The following is a 12,223-nucleotide window of genomic DNA, read 5'->3' as shown; positions in this document are numbered from 1 at the left end:
TACTGAAGGGTTTCATTTACAGCCTTGGAAGGAGCTTGGGTTCATGCAATGCTAAAGGTTCACAGACGCTGAGTCGAGAATTCATAAGCTTATGTTCCTATAGCTGCAAGTAAGAATATGCCATAAGTAAATAAAAAACTGCATTGAGTGAGATGGTGGAGAGATTTCAACTGTAATTGTGTGATTTTATAGAGTAAGCTATGAATCTAAATATTATCCTAAGAAGCACATGTGTGTAGGTGAGCTAGCAGTGTATTGGGTGAAAAGCAGACACAGTGCAGCAGAACTTGGCAAAGGTGAAAGGTGATTAAGTAATCATAAACCTCTTTAATTTAGTGCATTAGCCAAAAATCTCAAATTAGCGAATCTCAGCCACTGCACCAGGCTGAAGCTGAGGATCCCCAGCCAAGCTCAGAGGGAGGAGAACACAGCATTTGTGGGATCCTTTCCAGTCTGACTTGCTTTAGCTGGAGCCTGGGGGAGGAGAGAGCAGGAGAAGGGTTGGCTGAGTCCTCTCCCCTCTGCCTTGCCCTTCTCTGCTGGATCCTCAGTTCATCCCACACCCACCCCAAGACTCCAGCCCCATCCTACTGGTGGTCAGGGGATTAAAGGAGATAAAGAGGAGATAAAAAAGATAGAGAGGAGAGAAAAGGAGAAGTTTAAATGCAATTTAAATATGAAAGATGCATATGTTAGTGAGTGCTGAGAGTTGAAAGGGAGCTGAAGGGTTTGGGAAGGGCCAGGAGCCCGTGAAGGGCTCAGGAGCTGCTGCTGCCGGGAGGGAGGAAATGCACCAATGGCTCCCAGCAGAGTCTGTGCTTTGAGGCTCTTGCCCAAACAGCTGCAGGAGGGAAAGCAGCTGAGTTTGGAGGAAGAGTTTTCTGCTGAGGTTTCCTGTTTGGAGCTGTCACAAGCTTGAGCTGCTCAAGGGAAACGCGGCTCTGCTTCCAGCAGGGCCCAACTGCCCGGGAGCACAACTTGGTTCCCTGGCCCTGAGCCAACGGGCAGCAGCAGCTTCTGTTCCCTCCTGGCTCTTGTGTCATTTCCAGCAGCACAAGACACACCAAGAAAAGCTCCTCCAGAACATGCCATGAGAAACACAACCTGATTTCATGGCATGAAGGAGCTCTGACAGTCCCACGGGCTCAGGTTTGTTTGTCAGTGAACAGAGCAGGGAAAAGCACAGACACATTCCCTGCACAGGGAATTCACAGGAGGAAAGTGCAGGGCTGGAGGATGTGCTTGGATACAACGTTCCCATGGCAGTTTTGGGGATAAAATTGTCAGGAGAGAGAAAAGAAAAAGTGCTACCAAGGGTGGGCTGGGGAGGGCTGGTGCTTCCCGGGAGGCTCCCGAAGCTCAAGAGGACAAAGCCCAGACCTTGTCCAAGCTGCGAGTTGGGTCTGAGCCAGAAACCAGGGGGTGGCAGAGACATTGCTGCTGAAGGGCTTCAGATTGCCAAAGCTAAAGTGTCCAGCATCAAGGAACAACTTGAAGTTACGGAAGTTCCAGTGCCCACGTTCCATCCCCTCATTTCAAGCTGAAAGCAGAGCTCCACTTGTGACCCTGCTTTTTAATAATGAATGTAAAAATTCAACAAAATTCCCTTAAAGACCCCATGAAGGTTCACACTGAGAGCTCACTCAAGGCAGCCCCAACTCCTGCCCTGGTTCAGTCCCTCTCAAGCCCACTGTGCTTTCCAGCTGCTTTGCTCCAGCTCCTCCCAAATCACCATGAATTCCACTGAACTGAAACAAATGCAAATCCTCGTGGGTCGGGACAAGGGCAGGGAGAAGTCCCTCCAAACCTTCCTTGGAATCACCCCAGAGCCCTCAGCCCTCCGTCGGCCCATGCCCGGGGCCCCCCAGTGGCTCCTGTAGCACTCCCAGTCCATCCCAGCCCCTTCTAGTTCATTCCAGTCACCCCAAATGCCCCCGTTCAGGCTCGCTCCTCCGTGGATCTGCCGCCCCTCAGCCAATCAGAGCGCGTCTCTCTGATGACTCATCAGTTGCTGGGCAGATTCACAGAGCAGAAAACCCCGCGCACTTCATTCCCAGTCTCTCCCAGTGCCACCAGAGTCCCTCCCACTCCTTCTTAGCCCATTCCCAGTCTATTCCGAGTTCATTCCCACTTCACTCCCAGACGTTCACACTCTCTTCCGGTGTCTCATTATCCACTCTCATCTTTTTCAGTGCCACCCCAGTCCCTGCCAGTCCATTCCCAGTCCCTCTCAATGCCACACCACTCCTCTCCACTCTCTCCCAGTGTCCCCAGCGTGTCCATCTCGCTGGTGCCCTCCAGCTCCCAGCCCGGCCCCGGCCGCCTGCTCTGCTCCCTGATGGATTTCTCCCCTGCCCACATCCAGCTGAGCTGCTCCCAGGGCCAGCAGCAGCTCTCGGGCCACGTGCTGGCCACTGCCGTGCTCCCCAGCGGGGACTGGAGCCAGCAGCTCCTGGTGCTGCTGGAAACCGCCCCCGGCAATGCGGGCTCAGCTCCAGCTGCCAGGTGGAGCACGGCAGCCTGGAGCACCCCCTGAGCCGGCACTGGGGCACGGCCCGGCCCCCACAGCGCCGGGGGCAGCGGGGGAGGCACTGGGGGGGCCCAGAGGGGGATTGGGGGGTGCTGGGAGGAACTGTGAGGGAGTTTGAGACAGACTGGTTTAAACTGGGGAAGGGATTGATGTGCTTAGGATGGCTGGGAAGGGGTTTGAAGGATGCTGGGGAGGGTGGGATGAGGTTCTGGGGGTCCTGGTGGACCCTGGGAGGGAGTTTGGGGGTGCTGGGTGTCACTGGGAGGGATTTGAGTGAGCCTGGAGGAGCTGGAAGGAGATTGGGCATTGGAAAGCAGGGATTGGGATGAGGTCGGTTGTGCTCGGAAGAGAAGGGGAGGGGTCTCAATGAGTCCTGGTGGGGCTGGAAGGGACTGGGAGAGGGTTTGGGGGTCCTGGGGCAGTGGGGAGAAATTGGGAGGGGGCTGTGGGATCCTGAGAGGAACAGGAGGGGCTCTGGTGGGTCCTGGGGAGGCTGGGAAGAGACTGGCAGTGATTTACCAAAATAGCAATATTGATCCAGTATCAACATCAATCTGTTAATGGACAAAAAACCTCTCCAACAGTTTAAAGTTACAAAGTGGATGTTTAATCACAGCACTGGGCGAGTGTGGGAGTCATCCCTTAATACGCAAGTTGACAAAAGATTCCAGTGTCTATTTATGTACAAAAGTCTTAAATATCCAAAATACTAATACATATACATAATGCTAACATCTCACATGCTCCACTTCAGATTAATATGCACTGTAATGATTTAAAATGACATTATGCCTGCGTGGTTTGCTCCCTAATTTGAGGAAGAGGTCGTTTTGGTGAGGAGGGGTCATCAAGAGATGAAGGAAAACCGTTCTTATTCACTCTCACCTTTCTACCTTTACAATGGTTGACATTACAAATGACATTTGGTACAACTCCAGTTTCCTCCCTTGTGACTTGGAAATGGGTTTCCAGATGTAAGGTCTGTGATCTTCCTGAACCCGTTTATCAGTTTCTCTTTTCTCATTATAAACACAGCTAAACAAACATACAATGAAAAGTAATTTTTTACCTAAGTCCGAGATTCATTATCTCAAATCCTGCTTCTCACTTCATCATTAACTCTAACTACTTCCAGCAAGGCCTATCTCTAGCTAAGATCTCCAATTTTTCTAAAATTCTTCATTTTTTAAAATTAGTGACTCCAAAGGAGGTTTCAGAGGGTCTTGGGTGGGCTGGGGGAGACTGGGAGGGTCCTTGGAGGAGCTTGAGGTGTCTGTGAGAGGTTTTGGAGGTCCTGACCTCTGCAGACCACCCAGGGATGCCATGAAATGCTGCCCACAGCAAGATGCTGACGGGGATTGGGGACTCCGTGTTGGGTTTCGTCTTCCTGGTGCAGGGGCTTGGCTTCTACCTGAGCAAGAATGTGACAGGGGGTCCCTAGGTTGGGATATCCCCTCCCCCAGAGTGTGTGTGCTCTCCTCAGGGACCCCAAGCCTGGTGTCACCCCCTTTTCTCTGTCCACAGAGCCCCTGAAGCAGCAGCAAAAGGTTCTCTAAGATTGAAAGTCAACAAATCCACTCTCCCCAAGGAATTCCCATTGTTGGTCTCTGTCCTGATGGACTTGCATCCCCTGATTTCATCCAGGTGCCCACAGGGAGCCAGGAAGATGTGGAGCCTCCCAGCCAGGTGTCTTCCCAACACGCATCACCAGGACCACGGATCACCAGGGCTCTGCCCAACGGGGGTCACTGGGGATCATCCAACGCCCATCCTCCCATGGGGGATGGAGCTGGAGCAGCGCACGAAGCTCTTCCCGCACTCGGGGCACTCACAGGGCTTCCCTTACTGGTGACCCCGTTGGTGTTGGGTCAAGTTAGAGCTGGTGGAGAAGCTCTTCCCACACTGGGGACACTCGTAGGGCCTCTCCCCAGTGTGGATGCGCCGGTGGGTGGTGAGGGCGGAGTTGTGCTTGAAGCCCTTCCCGCAGTCGGGGCAGCGGAAGGGCCTCTCGTCTGTGTGAATCCGCTCATGTAGGAGGACATGGGAGCTGGTCCGAAACCTCTTCCCACACTGGGGACACTCGTAGGGCCTCTCCCCAGTGTGGATGAGCTGGTGTGCCCTCAGGTAGGAGCTCCACCCAAAGCTCTTCCCACATTCCAAGCAGGTGTAGGGCCGTTCCCCTGTGTGGATCACCTGGTGTCTCATCAGGTTAGAGATCTCTCTGAAGCTCTTCCCACATTTCCCACACTCATAGGGTCGTTCCCCAGTGTGGATCACCTGGTGCCGGATCAGGTGGGAGCTCTGGCTGAAGCTCTTCCCACATTCCCCACACCCGTAGGGCTTTTCCCCAGTGTGGATCCTCTGGTGCTGGATCAGGTGGGAGCTCTTTCTGAAGCCCTTCCCACATTCCAAGCACTTGTGGGGCTTCTCCCCCAGCTCTGAGCTCCGGCTGGATCTCTGGCCGTGTTCCTGGCACTGGGGGGATCTTTCCTCCTCGCAGCTCCCTGGGCTGTGTTTGCAGACCCTCCTTATGCGGGATCTCTGGGGCTTTTCCTCCTCCTCTTCCATTTAGACACGGTATGAAAATTCCTGATGAGGAGGAAAAAAAGAGAGGAGAGCGCCTTGGACTGGGGGTTCCTCCATGCCCAAGTTCATCTCAGAAAGTCATTGGGCATCTTGTGTCTGTAAGAACCAAAACACCAAGATTCAGCCCAGACATCCTCCAAACATCAAAACAAAGATCAAAACCTACCCAAACACGAAATTCAGGCAAAACCCCCTCCAGAATAGAAAGATTCAGCCCCTGCAAAAAGACAAAGCACCAACATTAAGCCCAATAAAGATCAGAAACATCAAGATTCAGCCCAGTGAAAATTGTGGATCCCCCTCTCCAGTCACCTGCTGACTGTGGGCAGGGAAACACTCCTGGGACTGCACACACAGGGAGGGTGGAACCTTGTGCTGCTTCCTCTTCCTGCTCCTCCTCCTCTTGTGTTCCAGCACTTGCTCACACCTCTTCCTTCTTCTTCTGTAAAACCCCGAGATAGATACTTTGACCATTTTGTTCTTCAGCCCTGCTCCTCCTTCCCTTCTCCTCCTGCCCCCAGGCCCAGCACCCACTGCCGCCTCCCTCTTCCCCCCCAGTCCCACAGCATCCCACCGCAGGGGCACGGATGCAGCTGGGCCAGCTCGGCCTGGGGCAGCGCTGGGCTCTCGGCCGCTTCCGCCCGCACTCGCTCCCCACTGCAGCCGCTCCCGCCACCACAGCGCGGGGGGGCCCGGCCTTGGCGCTCCCCCCTCCCACCTCCTCAAATTCCCCTCAAGGGGGGCGCCAAGGCCCGGGGGGGAGGGGCGCAGCTGGGCTCCAGCTGGGGAACGCTGGCAGCTGCGGCTCTGCCTGGACACTGATGAGTCATCAGCGCCGTGCGCTCTGATTGGCTCAGCCCTGCCTGAGCCCTGCGCCTGCACCAAGGGGGGGGACACCCTGCTCCAGGGGGGATGGCCCCGAAATCTTCCAGCTGACTCAGATCCTTTGTTTCCCAGTTTTCCAGGAGAGGAAAACAAGGAGGTGAGGATTTCAGGGGGTTTCTCTGAGCTGGGAGCGGCAGGAGCGGGCGCAGAGCTGCGGCACCGGGAGCACGGGCTGGGGGCCTGTGGGGAGCTGTGGGGCCGGGCCGGGGCTGTGGGGCAGCCGGGGCTCAGCGCCGGGCGCTGCCTGAGCCCAGCACCCCCCGGGCAGGGCCGGCAGAGGCCCCCGGCCCCCAGGAGGCTGCGGGACGCCCCGGCCGCTGCCCGGCCCCGTGGAGCTGCCGGCCCTGCCCGCCGGGGGGGCCGCCTTTGGACACTGCGGCAGGACAGGGACCGGCTCTGGGATACGGGCTGGGGAGGGGAGCCTCAGCACAGCCAACACGAGGAAGGAACAGCTCACAAATGGTGATTAGACCTGCAAGGATCGACATGATCTTTTAAGCATTTCCTGGTGGGTCCCTGGAGAAAGGAAGGATTTTGCAGAAAGCTCAGCAGCTGCCACACGATGAGCACCCACAGGCACTGAGGGGGCTGCAGCAGCGACAGAAGAAGCCCCTGCAGCACTTGCTCACAAAGGCTCAGCAGCTGAATGCAGCAAGGGATGAGCAAAAGGCCAAGCTGAAGGCAAAGGCCATGGCACAGTTCCTACAGCCCCTGAGGGATCAAGCCCAGCGCCCAAGGGGGCCCCAGCACCCAGGGGACACCCTCGGCCACAAGCACCTGGCACAGGCATTGCCCTCCTGGCCAGGGCACAGCCCACCCAAACAGCCCCTGGCAAGGAATCAGCCTTCCAGCTGCAGGGCACAAGGACACTGCAAGCACAGACAGCAGCACCCTCAGCACCAGCAAGTCCAGCCCTTGATGGACACGCATTCTTAGCGGTGGCACAGCTCCCATTCCACCAGGGACCCACCACAATGCAGCCCTTGGGAACATCCAGGGTGGCTCTGCATCCAGAGGAGACCTTTCCTGATGGACACAGGGGCCTCTCCATCCAATCGGAATCTTACAATAAAAGGGGGGAAAATTGTTAAGGAATATTTTAGCTATTAAGGCACTAAGTGGGAAAGATGAGTGGGTGTGTTTTCTTCAGCCACTATTAACAAATGTGGGGGATGGGTTTAAAATGCAGGGATTTTTATTTGCTCACAATTGTGATTCTAATTTACTGGGAAGGGATTTGATGGCCAAATTGGGAATGCAAATTAATGTTGCCAAAGGTGATACAGAGGCTGGTTCTGTTCTACCTCTGTGTCAAATGTCTGGCAGAGCCATGGCTGAAGTGAACCCACAAGTGTGGGCAGCCCCAGGGAAATGGGCAAAATTAGATATGGAGCCTCTCCAAATTTCCCTGAAGCAACCAGGACAAGAGGTGTCCAAAAGCAATCCCCTGTTCCAAGGGAGGGAAGGAAGGGCTCACAGCCTGTCTGGGAGTCCTGCTCAAGGCACGGCTTGGGCAGCCAGGGATGGCTCCCTAGAATGCTCCTATCCTGCCAAACAAGAAATCCAATGGAATCCACAGAATGCTGCAGGACCCAAGAAGAAGAAATGAGATGATGAAACCGAGGCACCCCACACTCTCAGATCCTTACACCAGCCTCAACCAGGTGCCCTCCTCACACTGCTGCCATTCACAACTTGATGCAAAAGATGCTTTCTGGGGATCTGCCCACTCACAGAGGATGCAAACTGAATTCTGCCTTGGGCTGGCAACAAGAGCTAGAAGGGAAAATGCTCAAGACATGGACGGTCCTTCTGCAGGGATGCACGGAAGCACCGGCCTGATTGGGGCAAGCCTTGCAGGAAATATCAAAGGAATTGACCTCACCCCCAGGGACTGGCTTAATGCAGGATGTGGAGGACTTGATCCAGTCAGAAAAACAAGGAGAAGAGGCAGAGGAAGCCTCTGTGAAATGGCTTCATTTTCAGGCTAAAAAGCAGCTTTGAGTATCTGAAAAAAAAGAAAGGGCAAATGGTAGAGAAAATGGTTAAATATTTGGGACCTACATTGATGGAAGTTTTGTCTTTTATTGACCCTGAGAGGGTTCAGGGAATCTCAGAAATAATGTGACCCAGGACTAAAATGGAGCTGGAACAATTCCTACAATTAACAGGGAATTGCAGGAGCTGGATTGAGGATTCTCTTTTCTAGGCAGAACACTGTGTGACTTCTTTAGCCCCAGATAGTCTCAATGTTATGGTGTAGATATAAGAAAGAGAACAAAACTTAACAAAATGAAAAAAATAAAATGATTGATGCCCCAGCCATGGCTCTTGCAGACTCAGAAATCTGAATTGGAAGGGAATATTAAACAGGCCACCCCTGAGCCTGCACTGAAGGCAACGCAGCAGCAGCCAGGGCTCCCCAGCGGGGGAAGCTCCTGGGCCTGCCCACAGATCCTCTGCTCAAATCCTCGGCCTGGCCACCCTCCTTTGCCATCTCCAGCCACTGCGGGACAATCCTTGCTCTCACTCTTGCAGCTTCAGGCCTTTCTGTGCCTGCCCTCGCCACAGCTGCTGGGGAAGGCACCGGGACAATTCCACTCTGCCTCTCAATTACACTCACACTCTGCCCTGCCTGGGATTAGCTGCTGGCAAAATAGACCAACTTGAAAATGGTTTAAAATCTAATTTCTCTAAAGGGACTTGGTTTGCCTTTGCCTTGGGGAAAGGAATTTTAAAGGTTTTTTTAAGGGATGTTCCACCACTCAGCAGAGATGAAATTAACATCTCAACAGACTGGGAATAGCCCAAAAGATTCCCCCCAAGATAACGACCATCAACAAAACATCAACACCCAGCAGCAAACATCAACCAACATCTGACCCAGACACTGCCCCAGGCACAGCTGGAGACACCTGGTCTGGAAAAGGCTGAGCAGGAAATCCAGGAGTGCCCACCTAATTCACATCACAGGCACAGAAATCCGGCTGCAACAGGAAACCAAATCCTAACAACTCCACACCTTCAAACCAATGAACATTAAACCAAGGGATTTCTATGGGGTCAGAATGTATAAATTTAGGAAAATCTAGTCAAACTCATGTGTCATGGAATGATTTTCTCTGCACACCCAGCCTAAGTGTGCATGAAATAATTCCTGTTGCACATCCTGGCCAGAATCAAGTAATGCCTTATTTTTCTAAAGACATTGTTGAAGAGTTTTGCTTTTCACAGTTTCAGTGAAGAGATTACACCGTTAGAGTAATTTTTTGTAATAATTTTACTTCTCTATTGTCGGTTCTGTTTGGGCCAGTGGTGTGAGAATCAGTTTTTATTCCTAGGAGAATAAAAAGAAAACACTTGATTGCTTTCTCATTTTTGTTTTATATTTGTACTTGACTCTTAGTCATTAAAAAATGATGGTATGAGTTTTTTGATGTTCCCCTTTAAGCTGCACTTTGAAAACCAGAAGAGCTTTAAAGTTGGTGCTTTAACACATAAACAGTTATTAGAATATTGCTTAAAAAAAAATAAACAGCAGATCTGTGGGGGGCCACGCGTGAGTCAGGGGATGTCTGCCCTGGAAGAGAAGCTTTGTTCCAGGCAGCCAGGAGAGGAGCTTTAGAAATGCAAATTAACACTGATGGCCCAAAGCCTGCACAATGGCCCAGGGGCTTCCTGCCTGCAGGAGGAATTGGGCTGATTCCAGGAAGAAAAAACAGAGGCAATGAGTGAATCTCCTTGGAGATAGGGCCAGGGACTTGTACATAAGGCAACAAAGGGAGAAACCATCATTTTCAGAAAATGTTACTAATTGACAAGGACTGCTGCTCAGACCAAGTCCCAATACATTCCTGAACTTCCAGAAGAACAAACACTTCACAGAGCCAGGAATATCGGGTGTTATACAAAAAGGACATGCAGCAGGCGGATCGGGAAGGCTGAACCTTCCAAGCACCTCGGCCAGTGTTGGGCAAAGGGACAGGGACATGCGGCCGGGAAAATCAGGACAAAAACGAGGCCGCGTCCTCCAACAACTGGAGAGAGCGCACGGCAAATGCCCCATGGCCTCTCCCTTTGGGCAGCAATAAAGTCACTTGCACACCACTCCTCTGGCTCCTTGGGCCACACAGACCTCTGGCGCCGGGAATTTTCCCGCCCGGCCCCGGGCCCAGCGCAGCCACCTCCGGCCTCCCGACACGAAGCGGGACGAGCCAGCGCTGCTCCGCCACCGCCTCCTGCCGAGGCCCCAGCGGCAAGGAGACCGCGGGCAGCCGCTGCCGCAGCGCCCTCAGCCCAGGGCCAACACGGGCCGGCCACGGCACAAGCCACCCGCCACAGCCCCCTGCCGCCCCCTCCCGGGCCCGCAGCGAGCCCCGAGCCCCCGCAGAACCGAGCGCGGCTCCCACCTGCGATGGCCGGGGCCGCCTCCGAGCTCCGCCGCCGCCTCACCGGGCTCCGGCCGCTGCTGCCGCCGCTGCCGGGCTCGCACAGACGCTCCGGCAATGGCGGCTCTCCTGCCCCACGGCCGCCCTGGGGGCTCCAGCGGGGCCGGGCTTGTCCCCGCTCTGCCCAATCAGCGCGCGCCAGAGCCATGAGTGACGGCAGCAGCAGCCAATGGCAGCCAGCGGCGGGCTCTGCACACGGCACAGCCCCGCCCCGCGCTCTCAGGGCCCGCCCCGGGCTGCGTGAGGGGAAAGGCGGGGATGAGGAACAGCCCTGGAACGGGCGCGGCCCGAGCCGCCATTTAGCTCCCAACACAAACAAAGTTCTCCGCACCTCCCGGCCCGCCTTGCCCAGCCCTGGCTGCTGGGTGGCTCCGGCTCGGCGGGAAGCCCTGGAGCCTCACTTCTCCAATGTCTAGTTAGGAGCGTCAGTGCATCACTTTGATTTTCCCCAAATAGGGAAAACAGCCCCAAAGCCCTATGGATGAGTGGGGGAGGGGAGAGATTTCTTGCACTAAACTCCCAAAATTACCAAAACCAAAGCGAAGTGAACCGGGATCCCCCAGCAGCGCCTCTCTGCCGTCCCAGCTGAAGCCCTCGCTGGCTGCTCCAGGCTGGAGCGGCACACTGGGAGCACTGGGAAGGGGCCCCGGCTCGGGGCGCAGCCCCCGGGGCAGCCCCACGGCCCCCACGGCAGCTCCAAGGCTCCGCCAGCCGGGATGGAACGTGGGACGGGGAGCAGGGGAAGGGACGGGGCTACCGGCGCCGAGGAAACACGAGGGACACCGGGGGCACTTCACGAGCATTTAACGCAAAAGATAAAATCATAAGGGAGACAAAAGCAACAGCACCTGTGTCACCATAGCACAGGGCCACACAAGGACATGTCCCACTGCTGTGGGGTGATGCTGGCCCGAGTCCAGGCACCCACCACAGCTGCTCTCTCACTGCCCTCCACAGCCACACAGGGAGAGAAAATTTAACCAAGGGTTCATGAGTTAAGGACCCAAGACTGTTTCCTCATCAAACACAGTCATGGGCAAAACAGGAGATATAAATTGAATTTATTGCCAATAAGCTCAGAGCAGGAGAATAAGAAGACCCTTAAAAGCACCTTCCTTCCACCCCTCCCTCTGTAGCTCTGTATCCTAACCTGGCAGTGCAGGGATACAGGGAATGGAGCCATGGTCAGTTCATCTCCTGGGGCTTTTCCTGCTGCTCAGGGACAGGAGTCATTCCCCTGCTGCACTCTGGGATCTCTCCCACCAGAGAGGTCTCCAGGAACTTCTCCAACCTGAGTCCATTCCATGGGAGCAGCCCCCTCACAGTGCTGCAGCGTGGGTCACTCTGCCACGGGGTCAGACCTTCCAGGACAGGCGGCTCCAGCAGGGACCCCTCTGTCCACAGGTGTCCCCCGGGGTCACAGCCTCATCTCAGGCATTCCACTGCTTGGGCATGGGCTTCTCCAGGGGCTTTGGGTGTATCTTTATTCTGGTGAATCTTCAGGGGCTGTCAATCTGCAATTCCCATTGTTGCTCTGTGTTCTGATGGATGTTCCTGCCCCTGTGTTCATCCAGGTGCCCACAGGGAGTCAGGAAGATCTGTTTGGTCAAGGTTGAGCTCTGTGAGAAGCTCTTCCCACACTGGGGACACTCGTAGGGCCTCACCCCAGTGTGGATGTTCCAGTGCCTGATGAGGGTGCAGTTTTGTGAAGCCCTTCCCACAGTCAGGGCAGTGGAAGGACCTCTCCTCTGTGTGAATCCACTGACATTGATGA

General features: G+C 54.8%; 2 protein-coding genes across 2 annotated transcripts in view; one reads left to right on the top strand and one right to left on the bottom strand.

The window, feature by feature from the left end:
• LOC147646136 (uncharacterized) overlaps positions 1–12,223 on the top strand; it is a 222,152-nt gene that overhangs the window by 170,594 nt on the left and 39,335 nt on the right. The window lies entirely within an intron of this gene.
• On the bottom strand, positions 4,346–7,916 carry LOC147646139 (uncharacterized). Its single transcript, XM_086873889.1, has 4 exons — positions 7,887–7,916; positions 5,429–5,558; positions 5,283–5,333; positions 4,346–5,119 (listed from the first exon to the last, which is right to left on the bottom strand). Exon 4 carries the CDS (start codon positions 5,096–5,098, stop codon positions 4,373–4,375), a length of 726 nt encoding a protein of 241 aa, XP_086730015.1. The 5' UTR covers positions 5,099–5,119; positions 5,283–5,333; positions 5,429–5,558; positions 7,887–7,916; the 3' UTR covers positions 4,346–4,372.

This window comes from Cyanistes caeruleus, unplaced genomic scaffold (genome assembly GCF_971803275.1).
Source record: "Cyanistes caeruleus unplaced genomic scaffold, bCyaCae1.hap1.1 HAP1_SCAFFOLD_120, whole genome shotgun sequence".
NCBI classification, from domain to species: Eukaryota; Metazoa; Chordata; class Aves; order Passeriformes; family Paridae; genus Cyanistes; species Cyanistes caeruleus.
This window is presented reverse-complemented; position numbering and strand designations above follow the sequence as displayed.

Coding starts and splice junctions, on each gene's coding strand:
- LOC147646139 (XM_086873889.1), bottom strand. CDS start 5,098: ATGGAAGAGGAGGAGGAAAAGCCCCAGAGATCCCGCATAAGGAGGGTC.